The 25,137-nt window shown below is 36.1% G+C and overlaps 3 protein-coding genes and 1 pseudogene across 3 annotated transcripts in view; 1 reads left to right on the forward strand and 3 right to left on the reverse strand.

The window, feature by feature from the left end:
• Window positions 1-100: 100 nt before the first annotated feature.
• Window positions 101-675, reverse strand: LOC125844296 (COP9 signalosome complex subunit 5b-like). The gene has a single exon (XM_049523581.1). The coding sequence runs from the start codon at window positions 621-623 to the stop codon at window positions 117-119; it is 507 nt and encodes a 168-aa protein (XP_049379538.1). The 5' UTR covers window positions 624-675; the 3' UTR covers window positions 101-116.
• Window positions 676-1,822: 1,147 nt separating this feature from the next.
• On the forward strand, window positions 1,823-3,056 carry LOC125843541 (early nodulin-like protein 3). The gene is made up of 2 exons (XM_049522653.1): window positions 1,823-1,991; window positions 2,824-3,056. Exons 1-2 carry the CDS (start codon window positions 1,823-1,825, stop codon window positions 3,054-3,056), a joined length of 402 nt encoding a protein of 133 aa, XP_049378610.1.
• A 7,550-nt stretch (window positions 3,057-10,606) lies between these two features.
• Window positions 10,607-23,245, reverse strand: LOC125843831 (pentatricopeptide repeat-containing protein At3g22150, chloroplastic-like; annotated as a pseudogene).
• Window positions 13,518-25,137, reverse strand: part of LOC125843829 (pentatricopeptide repeat-containing protein At3g22150, chloroplastic-like) — a 32,328-nt gene continuing 20,708 nt past the window's right edge. Inside the window, exons 3-4 of the mRNA XM_049523038.1 lie at window positions 21,073-21,169; window positions 13,518-13,607 (exon numbers count right to left, since the gene is read on the reverse strand). The gene's annotated coding sequence lies outside the window, so the exon portion shown is untranslated. The remainder of the gene's footprint in view (window positions 13,608-21,072; window positions 21,170-25,137) is intronic.

Below are 25,137 nucleotides of genomic sequence, written 5' to 3' on the forward strand. Positions count from 1 at the left end.
CCCGGACACCAACAAGAACAAAGCTTCAATCTCAATCAATTCTATCAACTCACCGTCCTGCCCCTTTTGAACCCGTTTACAATATTTATTAAATCCGAAAAGTCTCTGTAAACTGACTAGTTTAGCGCTAGTGTACCCTTCTCCATTATCGACACCACAACATCAAAAAGAAGAAAAAAAAAGTGATAAAAGGCATTAACCTGCTTGTTGGTCTGTGAATATTCAACCATGTATTCATACGCATCAGCTTGAGCATTAACCCTAGTTTCAGTTCCTTCAACAGGAAGGGCAAAAGCGTCCATAACAATAATAGCATCTCCATCCGTCTTACCTTGCATTAGTCCCATGACCTCAATTGTACCTCCAGAACGCGCGTGAACAACCATCTTTAGAAGAGCAAGAGCAGAGATCTTCACGCGCTTGAAGTAGTGAGGGTCACTCGTCCACGGCTTCTCCCGCTGGAACTTAGTCTGTGCCGCATCGTCGTAGTGGAATATGGCATCCGACGCTGAGTTTTCCGGTGCCGACCCCGACGGCGCGTCCATTGTCACGATGTTGTTCTCTAACTCCCAGGTTTGTTGTGCCATCGCCGCCGACGATGCATAAGAATTCAGAGCGTCCATTGGGAACTGAACTTCGGAGAAGAAAGCAATTGCAGAGCTCTCTTCTCTGATTTTATATTATAAGTGGAAAATCACAAAATTAATTTAAAGAATTAAAGAAAAAACCTTGTTATATAATTTAATTTTACATAGTATTTTAAAAATTAAAATTACCCATTTAATTTCTTTATGTACAGATATTAGTTTATATAACAAGGTTGTTAAATATATTTTTTTAAATGAATATATTTATAGGTAGGGATATTTTATGGATTGGAATATTTTATGAGATTAGTTAATTTCACCATTTTTAGTCTAAATAATAGAATAGAATAAGTTTGGAATTAGTTTTATTTAGGGCCTGTTTGGAAAGCCACCCAGGTAACTAGATTTGGTGTAATTGGATGAATTACAATGCCTGTCTTGTTTGATTGGACAAGTGATTATTTGGACAATTGAATTATGACATTGAACTTTATAGGAGTACATTTTTTTTCAATTTCCTCATAATTTAATTAAGCTCATCATCTTCTATCTCAAATCCTTATAAACGAAGGATAAATATCGAGGTATCTCTATTTCGTAGCGATAGAAAAATTGTTATTGTTAGACCCTCGATTTAAAATTAAATAAAGATATTCAAACCATTTGAAAAAGAAAGATATACAGACATAAGGACATTAACAACAACAAAATAATGTGGAATAAAGAGTCGTACAAATATACATAAGAATGAATAGTATGCCAACAAAATAATATGATATTCAAAGCACAAAAAAAACATATGATACCCGATGAACAAGAAATTATGAGAATAATGCTAATACCATCGATAAGAAAGAAAGTCCAAGTAGAACCATCACGCATATCCCGCAGGAAATTAAAGTCAAAGATTAATTATAATAGAATTCTTTATAATGTTCATTTATTTTCTTAATAAATAAACTAGTAGTACGTTTTTCCAAAATTTTCTTCAAACCACTTTACGATTCTGTTTCAATTGTTGAAATGAGATGTGGAATAATTAATGCAAAGTTAATTTTGTTGTAACATTCAACATTTAATACAAATTTTAATAACGTAATGTGTTGAATTAGTAGTAGTAGATAGAATATTTATAAAAGGCAATTTTAGTTCAATTGCTCTAATTGTTGTAATTAACTTACTATATAGCTTTGAATAGGATTAGTAAATAAAAATAAAATAAGAGATACCACAATATGCATTTTATTATAATTTTGCTACTTTTTGTTATTGGAGTTTTGATGAATTTAGTAAATTCAGAGAGATATATTGTTGGAGAAGGCTATGGTTGGCGTCCTGCTCCTTACCCTACTTACTATGAAGATTGGGCTACAACTGTCAAGTTAAAACTTGGAGATCAATTAGGTATACTTTAATTATTAGTATTTGCAATTTATTTACATACTTCAACAAATAGAAATTTGTGGGGTGCAGTATTTGCAATTTATTTACATACTTCAACAAATAGAAATTTGTGGGGTGCAAATGTAGCGTCTATAGGCTTTCTTATAATTTTGATATGCTATTTTGGGAGCCAAAGGCGAGTGGTGGCGGAGCCACATATATTTGAGAGGTGTCAACTGACACCCCTTAGTCTGAAATTACACTGCGTAGTTAGATAAATATATGTTTTTTATGTATATATATATATACATATAGACACTCCTTGGCTTCTATGTGCTTTAACTTCTTTATGTTTTGACACTCATTAGTCAAAATTCTGGCTCCACCACTGGCTGTGAGGTAAGCTTTTTTTTCGGAGTCGATCGTGCTTCCTTATTCGCGAGAATTTCCTTCCTCCTGTGTTGTCTTCTCACCAAGCACTCTTCTTGTCATTTCAACCTTTTCTCATATCTAATTTGGCCTGAAGTCTTTCTTTAGCCGTTTTTGGAAGGATTAAAGGTACCAACTAATTTTAGGGGTGTACATAGATGGTTCTTGATTCGTTTTTTTTCATTTACCTAATCAAACCAGCTATATCAGTTTTATTACTTCATAAACCAAATCAAATCAATAAAAGTGTTGATTTTGTGGCGAAGGGGTGTCAATTCACTCTCTTTGGACAAGGATAGTTCTACCCCTAACATCTTAAATGTGTACTTTGGACATGATTCGTAACTTTATTTGTCTTTTAGAAAGTTAATTTTCCGTGTACATATATACGTATTCATATATGTGTATACCATTTTATTTGTAGAGTTTAGATTCCAAAAGCCAGAGGATTTGCTAGAGATTGGAAAATACAACTATTATGCATGCAATTCCAACATTCCTTCAAGGCAGTACAAAGATAGTCCAGCAATAGCATTCATGTTGGTACCTGGAGATTATTATTTCAAATCCAGCAACAATACTAATTGCATCAATGGCCAGAAGCTTTATGTTAATGTAGCAGCTCCAATTGAAGATGATTCTGATGATAAGATTTGAGATAACTAGCTAAGCGCATATTTCAAAGTTAGACAATAATAACCGGTTAATGAGTTCAGTTTGGCTGTGGTCTTATTATATGTATGCATACATTTTCTTGCTTTTGTTTTTGCACACATATAGTTTTAGTCGAAGACAATAAGTTCAGTTGAACTCACAAGACCTGTCGTAGCTATACACCTTTTACTTGTTTCAGATGGCGGAAGAATGCTCATGGAGACACTCTCTCGCTGTTTTTTTAAGAATGCTCATGGAGACACTTTCTTGCTGTTTTTTTTTTCAATGTGAACTCTGATATGTATTACATGTGAACTTTGCTGTGTATTACCAGAAATATTTGCTGCAACAACTAAAAACCACACTAGCTATTACTTTCACAAGACAGGGAGTTCACATAATATGTTATAAGGGGGTGTTTAAACAGAAATAGTCCTTAAAGTACAGAAAAGTGATCCTTTTAGTCCATATCTACCATGTAATCGAAATAGTTCTTAATGTATGAAAAAGTGATACATTAAGGGTGGTGGCGGTAGGAAAAGGGTCACTTTTTCTACGATTACGAGGTGTATATGAATGACTAAATTAGTCCAATCCCATACATTAAGGACCATTTTGATCATTTATTTGATAAACAGATGTTAAAGAATAGTAATACTGTCTAACATAATGTAATAAGTCTACAAAAAACTAAGTGCAGTATCAACGTTAACAACCTATCTGGTTGTGAGCAACTAATATCAACATTAACAGCTTTTCCTCCACCAAATCAGAACATCTGATCTGTGAACAAATCATGCAGGTAAAAAAAGTCTTCATCGTCAACGGGAGTTTAGCTGAGGGGGCAAAGGGAGGTGACTAAGCAGGAGCCGCCCCTGCAGCTGCATATATAACCAGACATTCCTCTATGAGCAGTTGGTGCTTTCCCAACATAAAAAATGGAACTGATATCATTATCTTCGTCCATGGGCTCAGTGACAAATGCTCCTTTTTCACCTCTTCCTTACCTATGGAAGTCAATCACTAACTCACACTTGAGCATTGTTACAGAAGGTTGAAAAAGATTGAGCTGCTAAATCTTCAAAAGATCAAGTCAGTTTCCATATGTACAACAAGAAACCAGGGTGTTAAAGCATCAATCTTGAACACTTATATTATTCTAGTTCTTCACCGGACAATTTGGATGTTATTGAATGTTAGAATCTGAAATCTTTAGATATATCATATCACCCCATGTGGACATGTGATGGAATCTCGAGCACCTTATTTCTAGATCTCAATTCCAAAACGTCTTGAAGATTAAGGACGATTCGGGTGGCACAAGGAAGATTGATGCTCCAAATTTGGTGTCGCTAGAATATACAGGATGTCTGATTCTTGAACTGAAAGTTGCAAGAGAGTCAAGACAACTGAAGCACTCAAAAATAGATTTGCTTTGCCACAATTTATATTTGGCATGGCTTTGTAAGTTGAACAAATTTCTATCAAACTCGGCCTCTTGGTCTCAAGTTTCCATTCATTTTGACAAAGAAATTAAGTTCGGCGGGCACACACAGTTGTTATACCCCAGGCTGAGTTGACATTTTAGATATAGAGCCTCATCCGATGAGACCTAACCTGCAATCAACAAGTGGAGTGGTTACAGTTTCATGAATCGTTTGATGTATATGAAGAATTTGAGTCAGTCTACTTCCCATGAAAGCAAGCCTAGCCATTGACAATTAAAAGAAGTAAAAGCCTACAAATTTGATCGGCAAATACTGTGGAACTCAGAATTAATATTTTGTATTATATTGGTGATGCAGTTAAGACCAAATACACCTATGAAGATGTACTCTATCACCTAGAAATATAATAATATATGAGATATTTAGAAGTACACCAATGTGGTCATTGAGAAATAAGAAATTTTGAAATTCCGTTTTAGTAAAAATGTAAGTCGTGCAATCAATTACAAGAAATGATATAAACATCAATTCAAATTATTAATGTCGTCCTCAAGAACTGTACTGGAATCAGAACCTGTGTTCTTGTTCTGTCCAAGAAGCCCCTTTTAGCCATTCTACATGTGCTTTTGAATTCTGGTTATGCATTTCAAGATAATTAGGTAATGGGACATATCCAGACTCGATGACATTGATATCTTCAATTAAGATATTATAGTGATTTCCCAAGAAGTGCTTTTGCCATTTCCTCCAATAGATTGTTGTTATCCTCGTTGGTCGCAAGAGTATTCTCAAAGATTTTATCATCTTCCTTAGTCCAGAAGGAGTTATTGCATGTCCGATCGGTGTTCATTTTCCAATCTACAAGGGAAGCTCAAACATGAAAAAGGTAAGACTCTTCGGGGTGGCCCAGTGGTTTGGGCTTGGGACTTCCATGTTGGAGGTCTCAAGTTCGAAACCCCTTGCCAGCAAAAGCAAGAGGTTTGCCTTCTGGGTTGAGCTCGTCGCATCGGGCTTGCCTAGTGCGGGTTACCTCTCCTATGTGATTTGCGAGCTATTGCATAGGAGCGGGGGTTTTACCCTGTGCGCACCCAAAGGGTAGGGGCTGCGGGTTTCCCTTGTCATAAAAAAAAAAAAAAAGGTAAGCTCTTGAAGAGGATTCCGAAAACGGATGAGTGTCAATATATGACCAAAAACTACTATAACTATCGGGCATCTAAAATAAGATTTTTTGTAACACCTCACACTTACAACAACAACATACCCAGTGAAATCCCACAAAGTGGGGTCTGGGGAGGGAAAAGTGTACGCAGACCTTACCATTACCTCGTGGAGGTAGAAAGGCTGTTTTCGGTGGACTCTCGGCTCAAGTACATCCAAACCAAGTAAGAGAAGAGGACACATTATATAAAACACAACATCCAATAAGAAAAATAGTGCATAATCAACAACGGGGACAATAACATCAAGAAAATACTGTAAGAGGCGAAGCGCAGTAAACAACATATGACTATGGGATCACAGACAAGAANTAACTATTTAGATACACAATTCAATAATATTTTTCGTATATATTTCTCACAATTTAGTAGCCTTGTATGTTGATTACGTAAGTCACTTTATGGTCTGAAACAGTCTTTGCAAGCTTGGTTTGGGAAGTTCCAACACTGTAATTTTATCGGCATTATGCATCAAATTCAGTATTTCATGAGAAGACCAAGCACATTGAGATTGATTGTCAATTTTGTGAAGTCGAATGATCAACTTGCAGATATCTCACCAAGCCCCTCATCGGTCCGCGTGTTAATTACATTTGTAACAAGCTAGGTACATGAATTGTATGCACTAGCTTGAGGGGGAGTGTTAGGATATGAATAGGTTTATATAAACCTACTTGTTCCTTCTAACTTAATTAGCATTCACAACGTAATCCTAAGGTTTTGAGAGTCGCGGTTATGGAGGAGAATTTTGTGTACCTCCTTGTATTATGAGTGAATTGGTTGAGGTTGTTTCTCTCTATATTTTGTACTCTCATAGTTATAGTGGATTGCTCATCTCCTTTGTGGACGTAGGTCGATTGACCGAACCACGTTAAATCTGTCTCTTTTGATGTGTTTCTCGTTTGTCTTCTTACTCGTGGTCTTTCGAGGTTTGTTTTGCTAGCTTCCGCATTACACCTGCTTATTTCGGTCCTAACAAATGGTATCATAGCCATGGTTCAATGATGGAACCATGTTAGAGATGGGTGTTCATCTTGGTGGGTGTAGTTCTAGTCGCAACCTTTTTTACAGTAATGAAGATTTTGTTGGAGAAACTGTTTCAGAGAGGTTCTCTGTGTCGAGACGTAGATTTGATGGAGGAAATTATGGAGAAGAGATGCAAGATCCTAAAGATTATGTGAAGAAGGTGGACAAATTTATTTTGTCAGAAATTCAGGTCAAGGAGGAGATTTGTTGGGGTTATTTGCCCTGATTTCTTACCATAAATAAATTTTCGATGAATCTCATGATATTCAAGTAGGTCAGTATCACTTTGCATATCTTCAGAATCTACGCCAAAAACAATATATAAATCAACCATTTGTGGTTGACTGCACATTCTCTTGTGTCATCATTATCTTTATACATCATGAAATAACAAATTATTAATCATTTGAACGGAAGTTTTACAGAACCAACAAACAACAACATACCAAGTGTAATCCCACAAGTGAGTCTGGGGATGGTAGAGTGTACGTAGACCTTACCCCTACCTTGAGGGGTAGAAATGCTATTTTCAATACACACTTGGATCAAGGAAAACATATAAAGTGGATCGAGAAAGGGAAGATTTACAAAACCAACAACAACATCATGTCCAGTGAAATCCCACAAGTGAGGTATGTGGAGGGTAGAGTGTTTATAGACCTTTATCGCACCTTGGGAAGCAGAGAGTTCATTTCTAACTGACCCTCAACTCAAGGAAAAACATATCGCAAAAGGAAAGCTTTACAAAACCACGACAAAAAATCTTAAAGGAAAGACATGAAAGATCTTGTTTTTTCCCTTCAAAGAATTAATCATAACTCTAAAAATTAACTTTCCCAAACACAAAGCATGTTAAAGAAAAGTACCAAAAAACATTAGCACAACTAGCAGAACCTGATGATCACAAAGCACATTCAAAACAAACTTCTGAGTGAATCAATCTACCGTTATAAGTTGTATCACCTATGAAAACAAGCATTCAACCAAAGACGAATCTATCTACAGTTATAAGTACATATATGTGTCTGATTCCTTTTTGGTTGAATGCTTGTTTTCATAGGTCATAAAACTTATAACTGTAGATTGATTCACTCAGAAGTTTGTTTTGATTGTGCTTTGTGATCATCAGGTTCTGCTAGTTATCCTAACGTTTTTTGGTACTCTTCTTTAACATGCTTTGTATTTAGGAAAGTTAATTTTTAGAGATATGATTAGTTCTTTGAAGGGAAAAAGTAAGATCGTTCATGTCTTTCCCTTTAAGATTTTATGTCATGGTTCTATAAAGCTTTCCTTTTTCGATTTGCTTTGATATACTTTTCCTTGAGTTAAGGATCAGCCAGAAATGACCTCTCTACTTCCCAAGGTAGGGTAAGGTTTATAGGCACTCTACCCTCCCCATACCTCACTTGTGAGATTTCACTGAATATGATGTTGTTGTTGGTTTTGTAAATCTTCCCTTTCTCGAATCCACTCTATATGTTTTTCGTTGAGTCAAATGTGTATCGAAAATAGCCTCTCTACCTCTCAAGGTAGGGGTAAGGTCTAGGTACACACTACCCTCCCAGACTCACTTATGGGTTTACACTTCGTATGTACTGCTTGTTGGTTCTGTAAATCTTCCATTCAAATGATCAATAATTTGCTATTTCATGATGTATAAAGATAATGACGACAAAAGAAAATGTGCAATCAATCACAAATGGTTGATTTATATATTGTTTTTGGTGTAGATACTGAAGAGATGCAAAGTGATACTGACCTACTTGAATTATCGTGAGATTCATCTTGTTTCTATCTCAGGAGAGAGAAATTGTGTCACCACTTTCTAGGGACTCTTCTTTAACATGGTTTCCATTGCTGAAAATTAATGTGTAGAGATTTGAGTTTCTCAAAAAGGAAAAACAAGAATTTGTATAGCTTTTCTTTTGATTTCTTGTCCAGGATATATTTTGTCTTAGCACATTCCCTAGTTATTAGTGGTTAGATTGTGTTACAAGGGAATCTGGGTTTTCCCTTTTTTTGATAGCATATGTTGGATTGACATGATTTCTTTCCCATTATGTGGTACAAGGCCATAAATCTTTTTTTTTGCATCACTAACAAGAACAAAAATATATACTCAATGATATAATTTTTTTCTTATCTTGAGACGAATAGTTTTCTTCTTTGGACTCTTCTATCTTATTATAAAACCTTTCGTCCGATAGAAAAGGTAAAGAATGCAAATGCTTTCATAATATATTTTGTATCTATGGGGACTTCTGTGGTAGTATACCACATGTATCTTCATGTTTGTTCCTTTTATTAGTCACTCATTACTTTTACTCATTACTTTTCTTAGTATCCATAACTGATTTAAAAGAATGTACCTTGTTGTGATTGTTTCTGATTACTAAGTGTCAGGGGTTACAAAAAATCTTATTTTAGATGCCCGATATTTATAGTAGTTTTTGGTCATATATTGACACTCATCCGTTTTCTGAATCCTCTTCAAGAGCTTACCTTATTCATGTTCGAGCTTTCCTTGTAGATCTAAAAGAAAATGAACAATGATCGGACATGCAATAACTCCTTCTAGACTAAGGAGGAGGATAAAATCTTTGAGAGTAATCTTGCGATCAACAAGGATAACAACAATCTATTGGAGGAAATGGCGAAAGAACTTCTTGGGAAATCGACTGATGATATTAATGATCACTGTAATGTATTAATTGAAGATATCAATGCTATCGAGTCTGAATATGTCGCATTGCCTAATTATCCTAAGATGCAAAACCAAAATTAATAATCTGAATTGATATTTATATCATTTCTTGTAGATGTAGAATGGCGAAAAGGGGCTTCTTGGACAGAACAGGAACACATGTCAGTGTCCAATACAGTTCTTGAGGACGACATTAATAATCTGAATTGATGTTTATATCATTTCTTGAGTTTGATTGCACGACTTACATTTTTACTAAAATAAAATTTCAAAATTTCTTATTTCTCAATGACCACGTTGGTGTGCTTCTAAAATGCAAAGTCCTTGTATGGCTTCAACCAGAGTCCCTAAGATTGGTTTGGCAAGTCTAGTGAGGTAGTTTAGGTGTGTGGGCGGAAAATGAGCATAGTGATCACTTTGTTTTCTATCGATTATCTGCAACTGACACTATCCTTCTTATTGTGAGGGGATCTCTTCCTTTTAAGTCTTTCTTGCCTACTAGGTTTCATACGAAGGACATAGGCGAGTTGAAATATTTTTTGGAAGTAGAAGTGAATAGAAGAAAGAAGGAAATTTTTCTATCTCACAGAAAGTACATTCTTGACCTACTCGTAGAAATTGGAAAATTGGATGCCAAACCCTGTAGTACACTACTAGTTCACAATGTGCATCTTATGAAAGATGATGGAACCCCTTTTGATAATCCATTTAGAAATTACGAATGTTAGGATCTAGCGGAATTAATGTACCATATGACTTTATCAGTTTCTCACTCACTTAAGCATATTATCTTCAGATAATAAACAACAATTCTATACCCTGCATGTTCACAAATGAACCACCCAACACCAAGGTGAGTTATAATACAACAAGGGTGATAGTTTAGGTAGGTAAAGCGAACAATGATGGTTGAGGAATGAAACTCGCAAAGAGTGATAGTTTGGATGTGTTTTTGACCATTAACTCTTAGTAAAATTATTTACCTTATCCAAAAAGACAAAAACTCCAAAATAAGATGCCGTTACGTCCTTTGTCCCTTGAGAAAACTGAAGGGCGATAATTCACATTAAATTGACACAAGCAGCTTGTAAGCAAGCATGTGGAACCTAATAAACCAAGCAAAGATAATATGGACTCGAAACTTAATTGGTTGGCAAAAGTCTATATACATATTTACTCAATAAAACCTCCTACTAATCACTAGAACTAGACCTAATTTATAGAAAGTTTTTGTTTGTCAATGTCCAATAATATAAGCTGACAGCCTAATAAGGAAAATTTCAGAGATTATCTTATCTATATGATTTGTTGTAGCTTCAGAACCATTTTCACAAATGAAAAACTCCACTTATGCCAGTTCCATTGATATTCACATAATATGATTAGCTGAACCAACCTTAGCAGCCATATTAATAGTTATCCGGACCAACCATAACAAGTGTTATTAATGCCATTTGGCTCCAATATAAGAACACTCATGAACTTGCAAACACTATATCAAATATCCTTAATACAATAGTTTAAAAGTCGACCTGAAGAACAAGTATAAGTTATTCAAAGGAAAGAACTGGTCACCTAATTTAAATGTGCTTCAGTCAATCTGACAGCTTGATAGAAGTTGTCGTCTTGGATAAGACCCTTCTTTTGCTGCCTGGGACTCCTCGTTTCCCACCAAAAAGGTAAAATGGATATTCTTGATTGCTCCTGTATTAATAAAGAAATATGCATACATTTCACTAACTGAATATCCTACTTCTGAGTATCTTTACAAAGTAAAAAAGCATAATTCAGAAGAAAAAACTAAACCAAAAAATAGCTAAAACACAACTTAATTACCTCGAATTTCAAAGGCAGCTGGTCATTGATAAACTACGATCATATTAACTCTAGCAAAATCCTGTCCAAATATGTCATGAATACAAAGGTNTACATATTTACTCAATAAAACCTCCTACTAATCACTAGAACTAGACCTAATTTATTGAAAGTTTTTGTTTGTCAATGTCCAATAATATAAGCCGACAGCCTAATAAGGAAAATTTCAGAGATTATCTTATCTATATGATTTGTTGTAGCTTCAGAACAAATTTTCAGAAATGAAAAACTCCACTTATGCCAGTTCCATTGATATTCACATACTATGATTAGTCGAACCAACCTTAGCAGACATATTAATAGTTATCTGGACCAACCTTAACAAGTGTTATTAATGCCATTTGGCTCCAATATAAGAACACTCATGAACTTGCAAACACTATATCAAATATCTTTAATACAACAGTTTAAAAGTCGACCTGCAGAACAAGTATAAGTTATTCAAAGGAAAGAACTGGCACCTAATTTAAATGTGCATCAGTCAATCTGACAGCTTGATAGAAGTTGTCGTCTTGGATAAGACCCTTCTTTTGCTACCTGGGACTCCTCCTTTCCCACCAAAAAGGTAAAATGGATATTCTTGATTGCTCCTGTATTAATAAAGAAATATGCATACATTTCACTAACTGAATATCCTACTTCTGAGTATCTTTACAAAGTAAAAAAGCATAATTCAGAAGAAAAAACTAAACTAAAAAAAGCTAAAACACAACTTAATTACCTCGAATTTCAAAGGCAGCTGGTCATTGATAAACTACGATCATATTAACTCTAGCAAAATCCTGTCCAAAAATGTCATGAATACAAAGGTACATAGTCGGAGAACAACAACATTGTGGGAGAACTAATAGCTTTTTATTCTTCTAGCCCATAGATCCACTCTTCTATTAGTTCAAGTTTAGGATAGCCAACATCCTTCATATTGATGGTTAAATATCCCAACATATCATATATCACGCAGTACTGAGGAAGCTTCTTATCTTTACATACAAAACAATGTGGATATCCAGAAGTATCAATCCAACTACACCCAACCTCCTTTGACAATCCCATTTTGCGCATTCCTCTTCTGCCGTTATCTACAGACTGCCAATTTCCTTCCTCAGCATATATATATTTGAAAGCAGAACATGATAACCAGAAATTCCATCACTCCCCTCGAATTCAAGCAGCTTACTGGAAACAATTTTCCCCAATTCAAAATTTCTATGCACTCTGCAGGCTGCAAGGAGTGATCCCCATATTCCCAAGTTATTACCCTCAACACCCAACTGTTTAGCAAAATTATGAGCTTCATCCAACCGTCCAACTCTTCCTAACACGTCAACCACACAAGCATAGTGCTCTGCTGACGGCTGAATCCCTTATTCTTCACCCATCAGCTCAAATATTTGAAGGCCTGAATCAACCAATCCGGTGTAGCTGCAAGCAGACAGGACTGCTACAAAGGTAACAGCATCTGGTTCTAAACCATTCTGCCGCAAAGAGTAGAACAGTGTTAGAGCTTTCCTACGCATCCCATCGACTGGAATATTGCTCGTTCTTCTCTAATCATATTAGATTTGGCATACATGTCTATCAGGTAACTCTCCATCCCTTCAAATTGAATATTGTGCTTCAGAAGATAAGCATGGGTCTGTTTACCAATTTCCCTGTCCCTAAGATTTGATGCCGCAGAAAGCAGGATGGTAATTGTTATATCATCAATTGCAACCCATAGCTTTTGCATCTCATATACAAGCATCAAAGCCTCATTATCCAGTTCGTTCTGTACCAAAGTAGACACCATGGTGTTCTATGACACTAAATATCTTTCCTTCATTCCATTAAAAACTTTAAATGAATTGCCAACATGGGTTACACCTAGAATATGTGGCTATCATAGCATTAAGCAAAATAACCTGTGAATCCCCGCATTTCATTATCAGACATGCATGTAGCTGTTGGGCAAACTCCAAATGCTGCAACTGTGAAGTTGCCGTAAGAGCGGATACAAATGTCACATCATCAGCAGTAATAGCATCCTCTGCTTCAACAGCTTCAAGAAAGAGATCAACTGCTTTAAAAGGAAAATTGTTCTGAATGTACCCGCTAATCATAGAGTTCCAGATCTCTGTATTTCTTTCACAAGTATTCTCAAATATTCTGGTCGCCAAATCAACACATCCAAGCTCAGCTTGCATAACAATGGCAGCACTAACAACAAACAGGTCATTTACATATGCATTACCCAATTTGACAAGCAATCCATAAAGTAAATCAGCAACTCTAACATCCCCTATTTCTGATACAGCAGGAAAAACATTAGTAAAACTAACAACAGTTGGCTTAATGACTAATCTCATCATCATAACAAAACACCTCACTGCTTCCGAAAACCTCTTCCTTTTCACATACCATGAAAAAATAGTATTCCATGCAACAACATTTCTTTTACGCATAGTTCTAAACACCCTTTCAACTAAATCACAATCAGAACCATTATCCAATGTAAGACAAGTAGCAGAGTACATATTCAACAAAGAATTACTAACAATCCTACTAGGACGAATCCCAGAACTCAGAATGTGGCAATGCACAGCATTACCTACAAGAATCCGTTTGGTCTCCGCGCAAGCCTTGATAAAACAAACAACAACATACCCAGTGAAATCCCACTAGGTGGGGTCTGGGGAGGGTGGAGTGTACGCAGACCCTGCCACTACCTCGTAGAGGTAGAGAGGCTGTTTCCGAGAGACCCTCAGCTCAAGTACATCAAAACCAAGTAAAAGGCGAGGAAAACATTGTGTAAAACATCACATCCAATAAGAAAGAAAGTTATAATCAACAAGGGGACAGCAACATCTATAAACCAATGAGAGAAGTGAAATGCAATAAACACCAGAAAGCTATATGTAACACAAACAAGAATTGCAAGTGTAAGGCAAGGACTACTACAAACGCTAACAACCCATACTCTCGCAAGGGAGGACAACACTCTAGCCCTACTAACCTACAACCTTAATACGTGACCTCCACGCTTTCCTATCTAGAGTCATGTCTTCGGTAATGTGAAGCTGAGCCAAGTCCTGTCTAATCACCTCTCCCCAGTACTTCTTAGGCCTACCTCTACCCCTATGCGTACCCTCTACAACCAGCCTCTCACACCTCCTCACTGGTGCGTCTGCGCACCGTCTCCTCACATGTCCAAACCATCTCAGTCTCGCTTCTCTCAGCTTGTCCACCACAGAGGCCACTCCCACCTTCTCCCGGATAACTTCATTCCTAATCTTATCACTCCTAGTGTGCCCACACATCCATCTCAACATCCTCATCTCCGCAACATGCATTTTCTGGACATGTGAGTTCTTGACTGGCCAACACTCCGCTCCATACAACAAGGCCGGTCTAACTACCACTCTGTAAAACTTACCTTTAAGTCTAGGTGGAATTTTCTTATCACACAAGACTCCAGAGGCAAGCCTCCATTTCATCCAAGCAACCCCAATGCGATGTGTGACATCATCATCGATGTCGCCACTTCCTTGGATTACCGACCCAAGATACTTAAAACTTTCTTTCTTAGGAATGATCTGTGTGGCAAGTCTCACATCCCCATCTGCCTCATCCAACGCATCACTGAATTTGCACCCCAAATATTCTGTTTTGGTCCTACTCAACCTGAACCCTTTGGACTCCAGCGTTTGTCTCCACACCTCCAACCTCGCATCGACTCTATCCCGCGTCTCATCAATCAGTACTATGTCATCCGCAAATAACATACACCATGGGACCCTCTCCTGAATAGACCGCGTCAACTCGTCCATCACCAAAGCAAATAGAAAAGGGCTAAGGACTGATCCTTGGTGCAGCCCCATCTCAACCGGGAAATGTTCTGAGTCACCTCCAACCATTCTAACCCGAGTCTTGGCTCCACCGTACATGTCCTTTATTGCCCTAATATAAATCATCGGGACACCTTTAGCCTCCAAGCACCTCCAGAGGATAACAGAGGAATAAGTATACTGATCACATACGGATGAACCCACATGTTTCAATCGAGAATAGAATGAAATTGCTTCATGGGGCATGTTATTACAGATAAACCCAATGATAATTGTGTTCCAAAGGACAGTTGTTGGTTGAGGAATTGTATCGAACAGTTGGCAGGCGAGATGGGGTTAAACGAAAGTGAATTGTTCTGGATTTTGGCTCTGTGAAAGTGCATTGTTGGTCGGTGAGGAGTAGGGAAGATTAATTTGGGAGATGGGTTAAACTCAAAGATGGAGCCTGTGAGAAAGTTGAAGAAGACAACGGTTTGGTCTTATAAATAGTCATCCACTTCAAAATTATGATCTTACAAATACTCATCCACTTCTCATGAAAGCAAGCCTAACCATTGACAATTTAAAAGAGTAAAAACCTACATATTTAATATGAAAATATTGTGGAACTCAGAAGTTGGAATTAATACTTTGTATTATATTGGTGATGCAGTTAAGACCAAATACACCTATGACATATATGAAGATGTACTCTATCCACCTAGAAATATAATAATATATGAGATGTTTAGAAGCTCACCAACGTGGTCATTGAGAAATAAGAAATTCCGTTTTAGTAAAAATGTAAGACGTGCAATCAAACACAAGAAATGATATGAACATCAATTCAGATTATTAATGTCGTCCTCAAGAACTGTACTTCAAACTGACACGTGTTCCTATTTTGTCCAAGAAGCCCCATTTCACCATTCTACATATGCTTTTGAATTTCAGGATAATTAGGTAATGGGACATATCCAGACTCGATGGCATTGGTATCTTCAATTAAGATATTATAGTGATCCTTAATATCATCCGTCAATTTCCCAAGAAGTGTTTTGCCATTTCCTCCAACAGATTGTTGTTATCCTCGTTGATCGCAAGAGTATTCTCAAAGATTTTATCCTCCTCCTTAGTCTAGAAGGAATTATTGCATGTCTGATCGGTGTTCATTTTCTTTTAGATCAACAAGGAAAGCTTTAACATGAAAAAGATAAGCTCTTCAAGAGGATTAAGAAAACGGAGGAGTGTCAATATATGACCAAAAACTACCATAAATATCGGGCATCTAAAATAAGATTTTTTGTAATCTCTATCACTTAGTAATTAAAAACAATCGCGGCAACACACATTCTTTTAAATCAGTTATGGATACTAAGAAAAGTAACTTGAGCCAAGTGTGTGTCAGAAATAGTCTCTCGTAGTATCCATAACTGATTTAGAAGATTGTGCGATTGTTTCTGATTTCTAAGTGTCAGGGGTTACAAAAAATCTTATTTTAGATGCCCGATATTTATGATAAATTTTGGTTATATATTGACACTCATCCGTTATTTGAATCCTCTTGAAGAGCTTATCTTTTTCATGTTTGAGCTTTCCTTGTAGATCTAAAAGAAAATGAACACTGATCGAACATGCAATAACTCCTTCTGGACTAAGGAGGAGAATAAAATCTTTGAGAATACTCTTGCGATCAACAAGGATAACAACAATCTATTGGAGGAAATGGCAAAAGCACTTCTTGGGAAATTGACGGATGATATTAAGGATCATTGTAATGTATTAATTGAAGATATCAATATCATCGAGTCTGGATATGTACATTATCTAATTATCCTGAAATGCAAAACCAGAATTAATACTTTGAATTGATGTTTATATCATTTTTTGTAGATGTAGAATGGCGAAAAGGGGCTTCTTGGACAGAACAGGAACACAGGTCAGTGTCCAGTACAGTTCTTGAAGACGACATTAATAATCTGAATTGATGTTTATATCATTTCTTGTATTTGATTGCACTACTTACATTATCACTAAAATGGAATTTCAAAATTTCTTATTTCTCAATTACCACGTTTGTGTGCTTCTAAACATCTCATATCTTATTATATTCTTAGGTGGATAGAGTACATCTTCATATATCTCATAGGTGTATCTGGTCTTCATAAAAGCTTCAGTTCTACAGATATTTTTGAGTAACTTGTTGCTAAGACAAACAGTGCTTACACGTATTTCCTCTAATTGAATTTCACGTGAAGAGCCCCTTCCAAGCTGGCAATACATAATAATGGAAATAGACTAGGGCAAAAACATGTTGTTCGGGACAATTAATGTTCTAGTATGCTAGTCTCTCCTTCAGTGATTTAGATCTGGTTTCAGTTTGGTGTTGTCGCGATTTGCTGAGTTTTGCTCAATATTGAATTGATAGTTTTTTGTGGATGCTTGTTCTTGATGTCAAATAAATCTGGTATTTGACTATCGACTACAATTATTTTGTTGGGTGAATTGGTTGCTAATTTCTTGGAATCAAATATTATTGATGACCTTCTGAAGCTAGGCTATTCTTAAGTTTTTCATCAAGGTGAACCAGTAAAGGGAGACAATTTTTTAAAGCTAATGACATGAAAGAAGTACTTAATAGAACAAATAAATGAAATTTGGCTTGTTGATGGTATTGACATGATCATGATATAAGATGTATGCATGCCTGCATTGGGCTTGTACAATCTTCAATGGACCAATCATGCGCTCAAGTGCGCAACCTATACCAAGGGTTGGTTTGAAAGTCGGCCTTACTCAACAACCACCTTTCTTAGTAAGGTTGCTTGTTTCCACTCATTAAGATTCTATCTACAAAAAGAGGTGCATGAAGGATACTCAAATTGCTCTCACTAACACTAGAGAAGGTGAGGACGTCTTTCTTTCCTACCTCCATACAGTTCGCCTTAAAGCCTTAAAGGAGAAGGGGAAGAATCGTTATCCAAGTAATTGGTCTTTGTTGGTCGTTGTTCCAGTTGAGCACTCTCTCATCTTTGTCCAATCCCATCTTAGAATCTTCCAAGATGTTATAGAATTTTCAAGATGCCTCCAAAGAGAATATGTAGCCTTTTTATTTTATATAGGCATGAATGAAAGGTTTTACGGTAGTCTCCAAGTAATCCTAATGGACCCTTGGGCTTAAAACATGTGGGTGGACCATTTTGTAGAAGCCCAACCTAGGCCAATGTAGTTGGGTTTGACTTAAGTCATGCAATCTTGACTTAAATAATTAATCTGGCTGTATTAACCCAAAATGTTCACTTGGGTCAATATGTCTTGAATTTATAACTTCGTTCAAATTTTGTATGGACTTAATCCCATAAAATTTTGCATGTCTTGATATTAACAAATTGCCTTTTCAGTACTGGATTGTATATGTTGGTATTGTTTGTGTTTGTTAGCTTCTCCTATATTAATATTTTGGGTATTTTGAGTTGAAACTATAACTCAAACAATTAGAAAGGAGGAAATATGGCTATAAATTATTAGGGTAAGAAAATTTTGGTTTCGGCGAATGAGTTTGCGAGTCCTCTCAATATCAAGAATCCCTTAAAGAATTTACTTCAGTTACTACCCTTGTTGATTCAAGAAAAGCATATGCGATCTCCTCTTTGAACAACTGGGTGTATCGGTAATTGATACAGGTACTAGTAATTACATGACACGTAATCCCAATATATTTTCTACCTTTCGATCACACAAAGAACCCTCTCAAGTAATGGTAGTTGATGGCTCAACACTTAACATTGTGGGATTTGGAACCATTAAAGCAACCTATTCTATTGCCATGTCATATGTATTAAATACCAGACTCTACTCAGAACTTGAATCTTAGAGACCCTCTTTTCATTTTGTAGGATGTCCAATAGTCTATATAGAAGAAAATGAATGGTTACAAAGACCATTTATAGAAGAGGAAGTGTTATTGATCATCAACCAGTATGACGGGGACAAAGCACCAGACCCTGATGACTTCACTATGGATTTCTTTAAGAAATGTTGGGATATTTTGAAAGAGAACTGAATGTTGAGTACAAAAATTTTCCATCAGAGGAGTGCGTTTGAGAAATCATTTAATGCTATATTGATCGCTTCAATCCCAAAGAAACCTGATGCAATTGAGCTAAAAGACTTTAGACCTATCAGTTTGATAGGAGTAGTCTATAAAATCAACTCCAAGTTGCTAACTGAGAATGAAGACAGTGATAGTGAAATTGGTTGATAAACACCAAATGGCTTTTTTAAGATGTAGGCAAATAATGGATGCAACATTGTTGGCTAATGAAATGGTCAACTCAAAGGTAAGGCAGAAAAAACCTAGGATTCTATGCAAGCTAGGCATTGAGAAAACCTATGAACATGTCAATTGGAATTTCCTTCTAAAAAAACTAAAGGACATGAGATTTGGTAGCAAGTGGATTGGTTGGATCAATAGCTGCATTTCAAGTGTGAAGTTTTCCCTCCTCATAAATCGAAACACTGAAGGATTCTTCCAATCTCAGAGAGGTCTTAGATAGGGAGATCCTATGTCCCTATTCCTATTCTTAATAGCCATGAAGGGGTTGAATCACATGTTCCGGAAGTCAAAGACTAATGGGTGGGAGAGGATTTAGTGCACTTGCTGGGAGAGGGAAGGAGCTGGAGATCACACACTTTTTCTATGTTGATGATGCTCTTATATTCTATGAGGCAAAGGAGGCACAAATTAGACACATAAGGGCTATACTCACTATTTAGCAGAGCATTTCAAGCCTCCATGTCAATTGGCTGAAGAGTCATCTCCTCCCTATCAACCAAGTTGACAATTTTCTTGGGCTAGTTGAGACATTGAGTTGCTAGGTAGATGCACAACCAACAAAATATCTGGAACTACCTTTGGGTGCTAAGAACAAAGAGCTGGAAGTGTGCAATGTGGTGTTGGAGAGATGTGGGAGGAAATAAGCCCGGTGAAGAAGCTAGTATTTGTCCCAAGGTGGTAGGGTGACCCTCATCAAGTCAGTATTAGATGAATCACCTACTTATATGATGAGTTTATTTCCAATCCCCAAGAACATTGAGAAGAAAATAAGTAGGCTCAGGATATCTTTTCTTTGGCGAGGCAACAAGGAAAGGGAAGGCTACAACTTGGTGAAGTGGGATACTCTCACACTTAGCAAAAACCAAGGAGGCTAGGATTGAAGGACCAAAGTCTCTAAAACAGTAGTTTACTCCAAAAGTGGCTATGGACATTCTGTATAGAATATAGAGCCTTATAGAAGAGATTTATATCAGGAAAGTATGGTTTATTTAACCGATGGACAACTGAAGAGGTGATGGGCACATTTGGATGCAGTGTTTGGAAGAACATTAGAAGACTATGGCCACATTTCAAAAACAACATATGTATTAGTGTTGGGGATGGACGGAAGATAGAGTTCTTGAATGAAAGATAGATAGAAGAAGACAGTTTTAGAAACCTATTCCCTCTTCTATATACATTGAGTATGCAGAACAATGACACTGTGGAACAAGCCTAGAGTCAACACGGTTGGAATCTACTTTTTAGGAGTGCATTGAATGATTGTGAAATTGAGGAGGTTGCCAAACTATTAGGGGTTCTTAATGATTTCCTAAGTACTTCTTAGAGGTTTGATAAGCCAAAATGAAAAATAAACAACAAAAGGGTATATATAGTGAAATCATGCTATTGAAAGATGAACTATAATATCCCACTGATTGAACCAACCTTAGCAGACATATTAATAGTTATCTGGACCAATCTTAACAAGTGTTATTAATGCCATTTGGCTCCAATATAAAAACACTCATGAACTTGCAAACACTATATCACAGAAAATCCTTAATACAACAGTTTAAAAGTCGACCTGCAGGACAAGTATAAGTTATTCAAAGGGAAGAACTGGTCACCTAATTTACATGTGCTTCAGTCAATCAGACAGCTTGATAGAAGTTGTCATTTTGGATAAGACCCTTCTTTTGCGATCTGGGACTCCTCGTTTCCCACCTAAATGGTAAAATGGATATTCTTGACTAATCTGTATTAGTAATAAAGAAATATACATACATTTCACTAACTGAATATCCTACTTTTGAGTATCTTTACAAAGTAAAAAAACATAATTCAGAAGAAAAAACTAAACTAAAAAAAGCTAAAACACAACTTAATTACCTCGAGTTTCAAAGGCAGCTGGTCATTGATAAACTACAATCATATGAACTCTAGCAAAATCCTGTCCAAAACATCATGAATACAAAGGTACATAGTGGGAGAACAACAACATAGTGGGAGAACTAATAGCTTTTTATTCTTCTAGCCCATAGATCCACTCTTCTATTAGTTCAAGTTTAGGCTTATAGCCAGCATCCTACATATTGATGGTTAATTATCCCAACATATCATATATCATGCAGTACTGAGGATGCTTCTTATCTTTAGATACAAAACAGTGTGGATATCCAGAAGTATCAATCCAACTACAGTTAACCCCCTTTGACAATCTCATTTTGCGCATTCCTCTTCTGACGTTATCGACAGACTGCCAATTTCCTACCTCTGCATATATATTTGAAAGCAGAATATGATAACCATAAATTCCATCACTCCCCTCTAATTCAAGCAGCTTACTGGAAACAATTTTCCCCAATTCAAAATTTATATGCACTCTGCAGGCTGCAAGGAGTGATCCCCATCTTCCCAAGACATTACCCTCAACACCCAACTGTTTAGAAAAATTATGAGCTTCATCCAACCGTCCAACTCTCCTAAAATGTCAACCACACAAGCATAGTGCTCTGCTGATGGCTGAACCCCGTATTCTTCACCGATCAGCTCAAATATTTAAAGGCCTGTATCAGCCAATCCGGTGTAGCTGCAAGTAGACTGGACTGCTACAAAGGTAACAGCTTCTGGTTCTAATCCATTCTGCCGCAAAAAGTAGAACATGGTTACACCTAGAATATGTGGCTATCATAGCATTAAGTGAAATAACCTGTGAATCCCTGCATTTCTTTATCAGACATGCATGTAGCTTTTGGGCAAACTCCAAATGCTGCAGCTGTGAAGTTGCCATAAGAGCGGATACAAATGTCACATCATCAGTAGTAACAGCATCATCTGCTTCTACGGCTTGAAGAAAGAGATCAACAGCTTTTAAAGGAAATTGTTCTAAATGTACCCGCTAATCATAGAGTTCCAGATCTCTGTATTTCTTTCACAAGTATTCTCAAATATTCTGGTCACCAAATCAACGCAACCAAGCTCAGCATACATAACAATGGTAGCACTAACAACAAACAAGTCATTTTCATATGCATTACCCAATTTCGCAAGCAACCCATAAAGAACATCAACAACTCTAACATCCCCTATTTCTGATACAGCAAGAATAACATTAAATAAAACTAACAACAGTTTGCTTAATGCCTAATCTCATCATCATAACAAAACACCTCACCGCTTCCGAAAACCTCTTCCTTTTCACATACCATGAAAAAATAGTATTCCACGCAACAACATTTCTTTTACGCATAGTTCTAAACACCCTTTAAACTAAATCACAATCAGTACCATTATCCAATGTAAGACAAGTAGCAGAGTACATATTCAACAAACAATTACTAACAATCCTACTAGTATGAATCCCAGAATGCAGAATGTGTCAATGCACAACTTTACCTACAAGAATCCGTTTGGTCTCTGCGCAAGCCTTGAGAACAGAGGAATGAGTAGACTGATCACATACGGATGAACCCACATGATTCAATCGAGAATAGAATGAAATGGCTTCATGGGGCATGTTATTACAGATAAACCCAATTATTATTGTGTTCCAAAGGACAGTTGATGGTTGAGGAATTGTATCGAACAGTTGGCGGGGGAGATGGGGTTGGCCTTGTCTGCACGATTCGCTTAAACAAAGGTGAATTGTTCTGGGTTTTGAGTCTGCAAGAGTGCATTCTTGATCGGTGAGGGATAGAGAAGAGTAATTTGGGAGATGGGTTAAGCACAAGGATGGAGACGGTGAGAAAGTTGAAGGAAGAGGAAGAAGACAATGGTTTGGTCTTACAAATACTCATTCACTTCAATATTTCAATTTGTTTGTCCAGTTTTAACCTAACAAGTTGTTCCTTTATTTAAAAAGAATGACCTACTTTGACTTTTTAATCTTGTGGTTCTAAATCAAAGTTATGTTAAATGTACCAAAATGTACTTTAATTTTGTGGTTTCAAACATGTCACGTGGAAAGTTGAAGTTAAAGTGTTGCAAAAAAAGGAAATGGGTTATTCTTTTTTAAACAGACTAAAAAGGAAATTTGGTTATTCTCTTTGAAACAGACTAAAAAGGAAATTTGGTCATTCTTTTTAAACAAAGGGAGTAATTGTTTTTTAAAAAATAAATTGATTAATCTATATCTATTTATATCTATATCTATATTACCTTAAAAACATGAACTCCTAACTTGAATGTTGAATTACTATAATATCCCTAACTTGGGTTGTGACTTTTTCGTTGAGTTGTGACTTTTCCGATAAGTTGTGACTTTTTTCAAAGGATTGTGATTTTTCAATGAGTTGTAACTTTTTCAAAGAGTTGTGTGTGACTTTTCCAAAGGGTTGTGACTTCTCAGAAATGTCATGACTTTTCAGATAAGACACAAAAAATATTTGTTCATACTACCCTTTGTTGACTATAAATAGAGGGGCCTCCTCTCACTTTTCAACCACAATTTTTTTTAATCTTCTACTCTTCTTCTTCTTGCATTTTAAATTTTTTTGTGTGATTTATTGTCATTGAGTGAGTTCGAAGTTTAGCAGAATATGAAGTACCACTATTTTGATGAAGTAAACCGTTCTATCCTAAAAGGGTATATTCCATAACCTTGAGTACTTGAGGAAAATAATTTTGATGATATAATAATTATTGATTTGCTTAATATATACATTAGTATGTAATGTTCCAATATATAAAGTTAACATGATGTAGTCTAAATTCATTTATTTTTGTTAACAATTTCTCTTGTGGTGTAGATATATGCTTCTGAATATCTTTTTCCAAAATTTAGAGAATTGTCACGATTTTTTTTATGCTTAAGACAAAAGAATGACTTTATTTATCAATGCTACTTGTGTGATTTAGATTGTCAGAAAGTTTGCTTCAGAATAGTTATTACCCCTTTTGTTTTACTTATTAGCTATTTTTTAATATTTCAGTATTTTAGACGAAGAAAAGTTCATATGACTTGTAATAACATCAGTTGAAGTTTGTATTATTTTAATTTTTATTATTTATTTAATAGCTAATTTTTGTGAGAAATATATTTTCATAAATGCAAATATAATAATGTCAATTATATTTGTATATCAAATCTCTCTCGCTTTATACAAACACAAATTATACATTGTATTTTGTATAATTTGTGTTTGTATAAAGCGAGAAAGAAAGAAAGATAAAAGAGAACTGGGAAGTAGAAGATTTGTATTTGTACAATTATAAGTGTATAGGATGAAGAGATATGCATTTAAATTTGTATATACAGTTCTCTCTCGCTTTATACAAACACCAACACAATTATACATTTGTGTTTGTATAAAGCGAGAGAGGCGAGGGACAGTGGCGAGCGAGATTCAAGGGAGAGAGGCGAATGGCAAAGTATTTGCCACAGATCAAAATTAATTGAAACTGTGGTTATAACATTATTTTGAATTAATAATTTACTATTTTATACAATTTTCCCATTATTAATTGGATCGTGTTTGCAATTTATTTACATACTTGAACAAATAGACATTTGCAAGGTGCAAATTCTGCAATTGCAACGTCTATAGGCTTTCTCATAATATGGATATGCTAATTTGGGAGCAGAAGGTGAAGGTGTCCAGCAGGCTCCTTCTCTGGCTTTCCCTTTAAGGGACGTGCTTCCTTAGTCACGAGAATTTCTTCCCTCTCGTGTTGTCTCCTCACCAAGCACACTT

Source organism: Solanum stenotomum, chromosome 11, assembly GCF_019186545.1.
Source record: "Solanum stenotomum isolate F172 chromosome 11, ASM1918654v1, whole genome shotgun sequence".
Taxonomy (NCBI): Eukaryota; Viridiplantae; Streptophyta; class Magnoliopsida; order Solanales; family Solanaceae; genus Solanum; species Solanum stenotomum.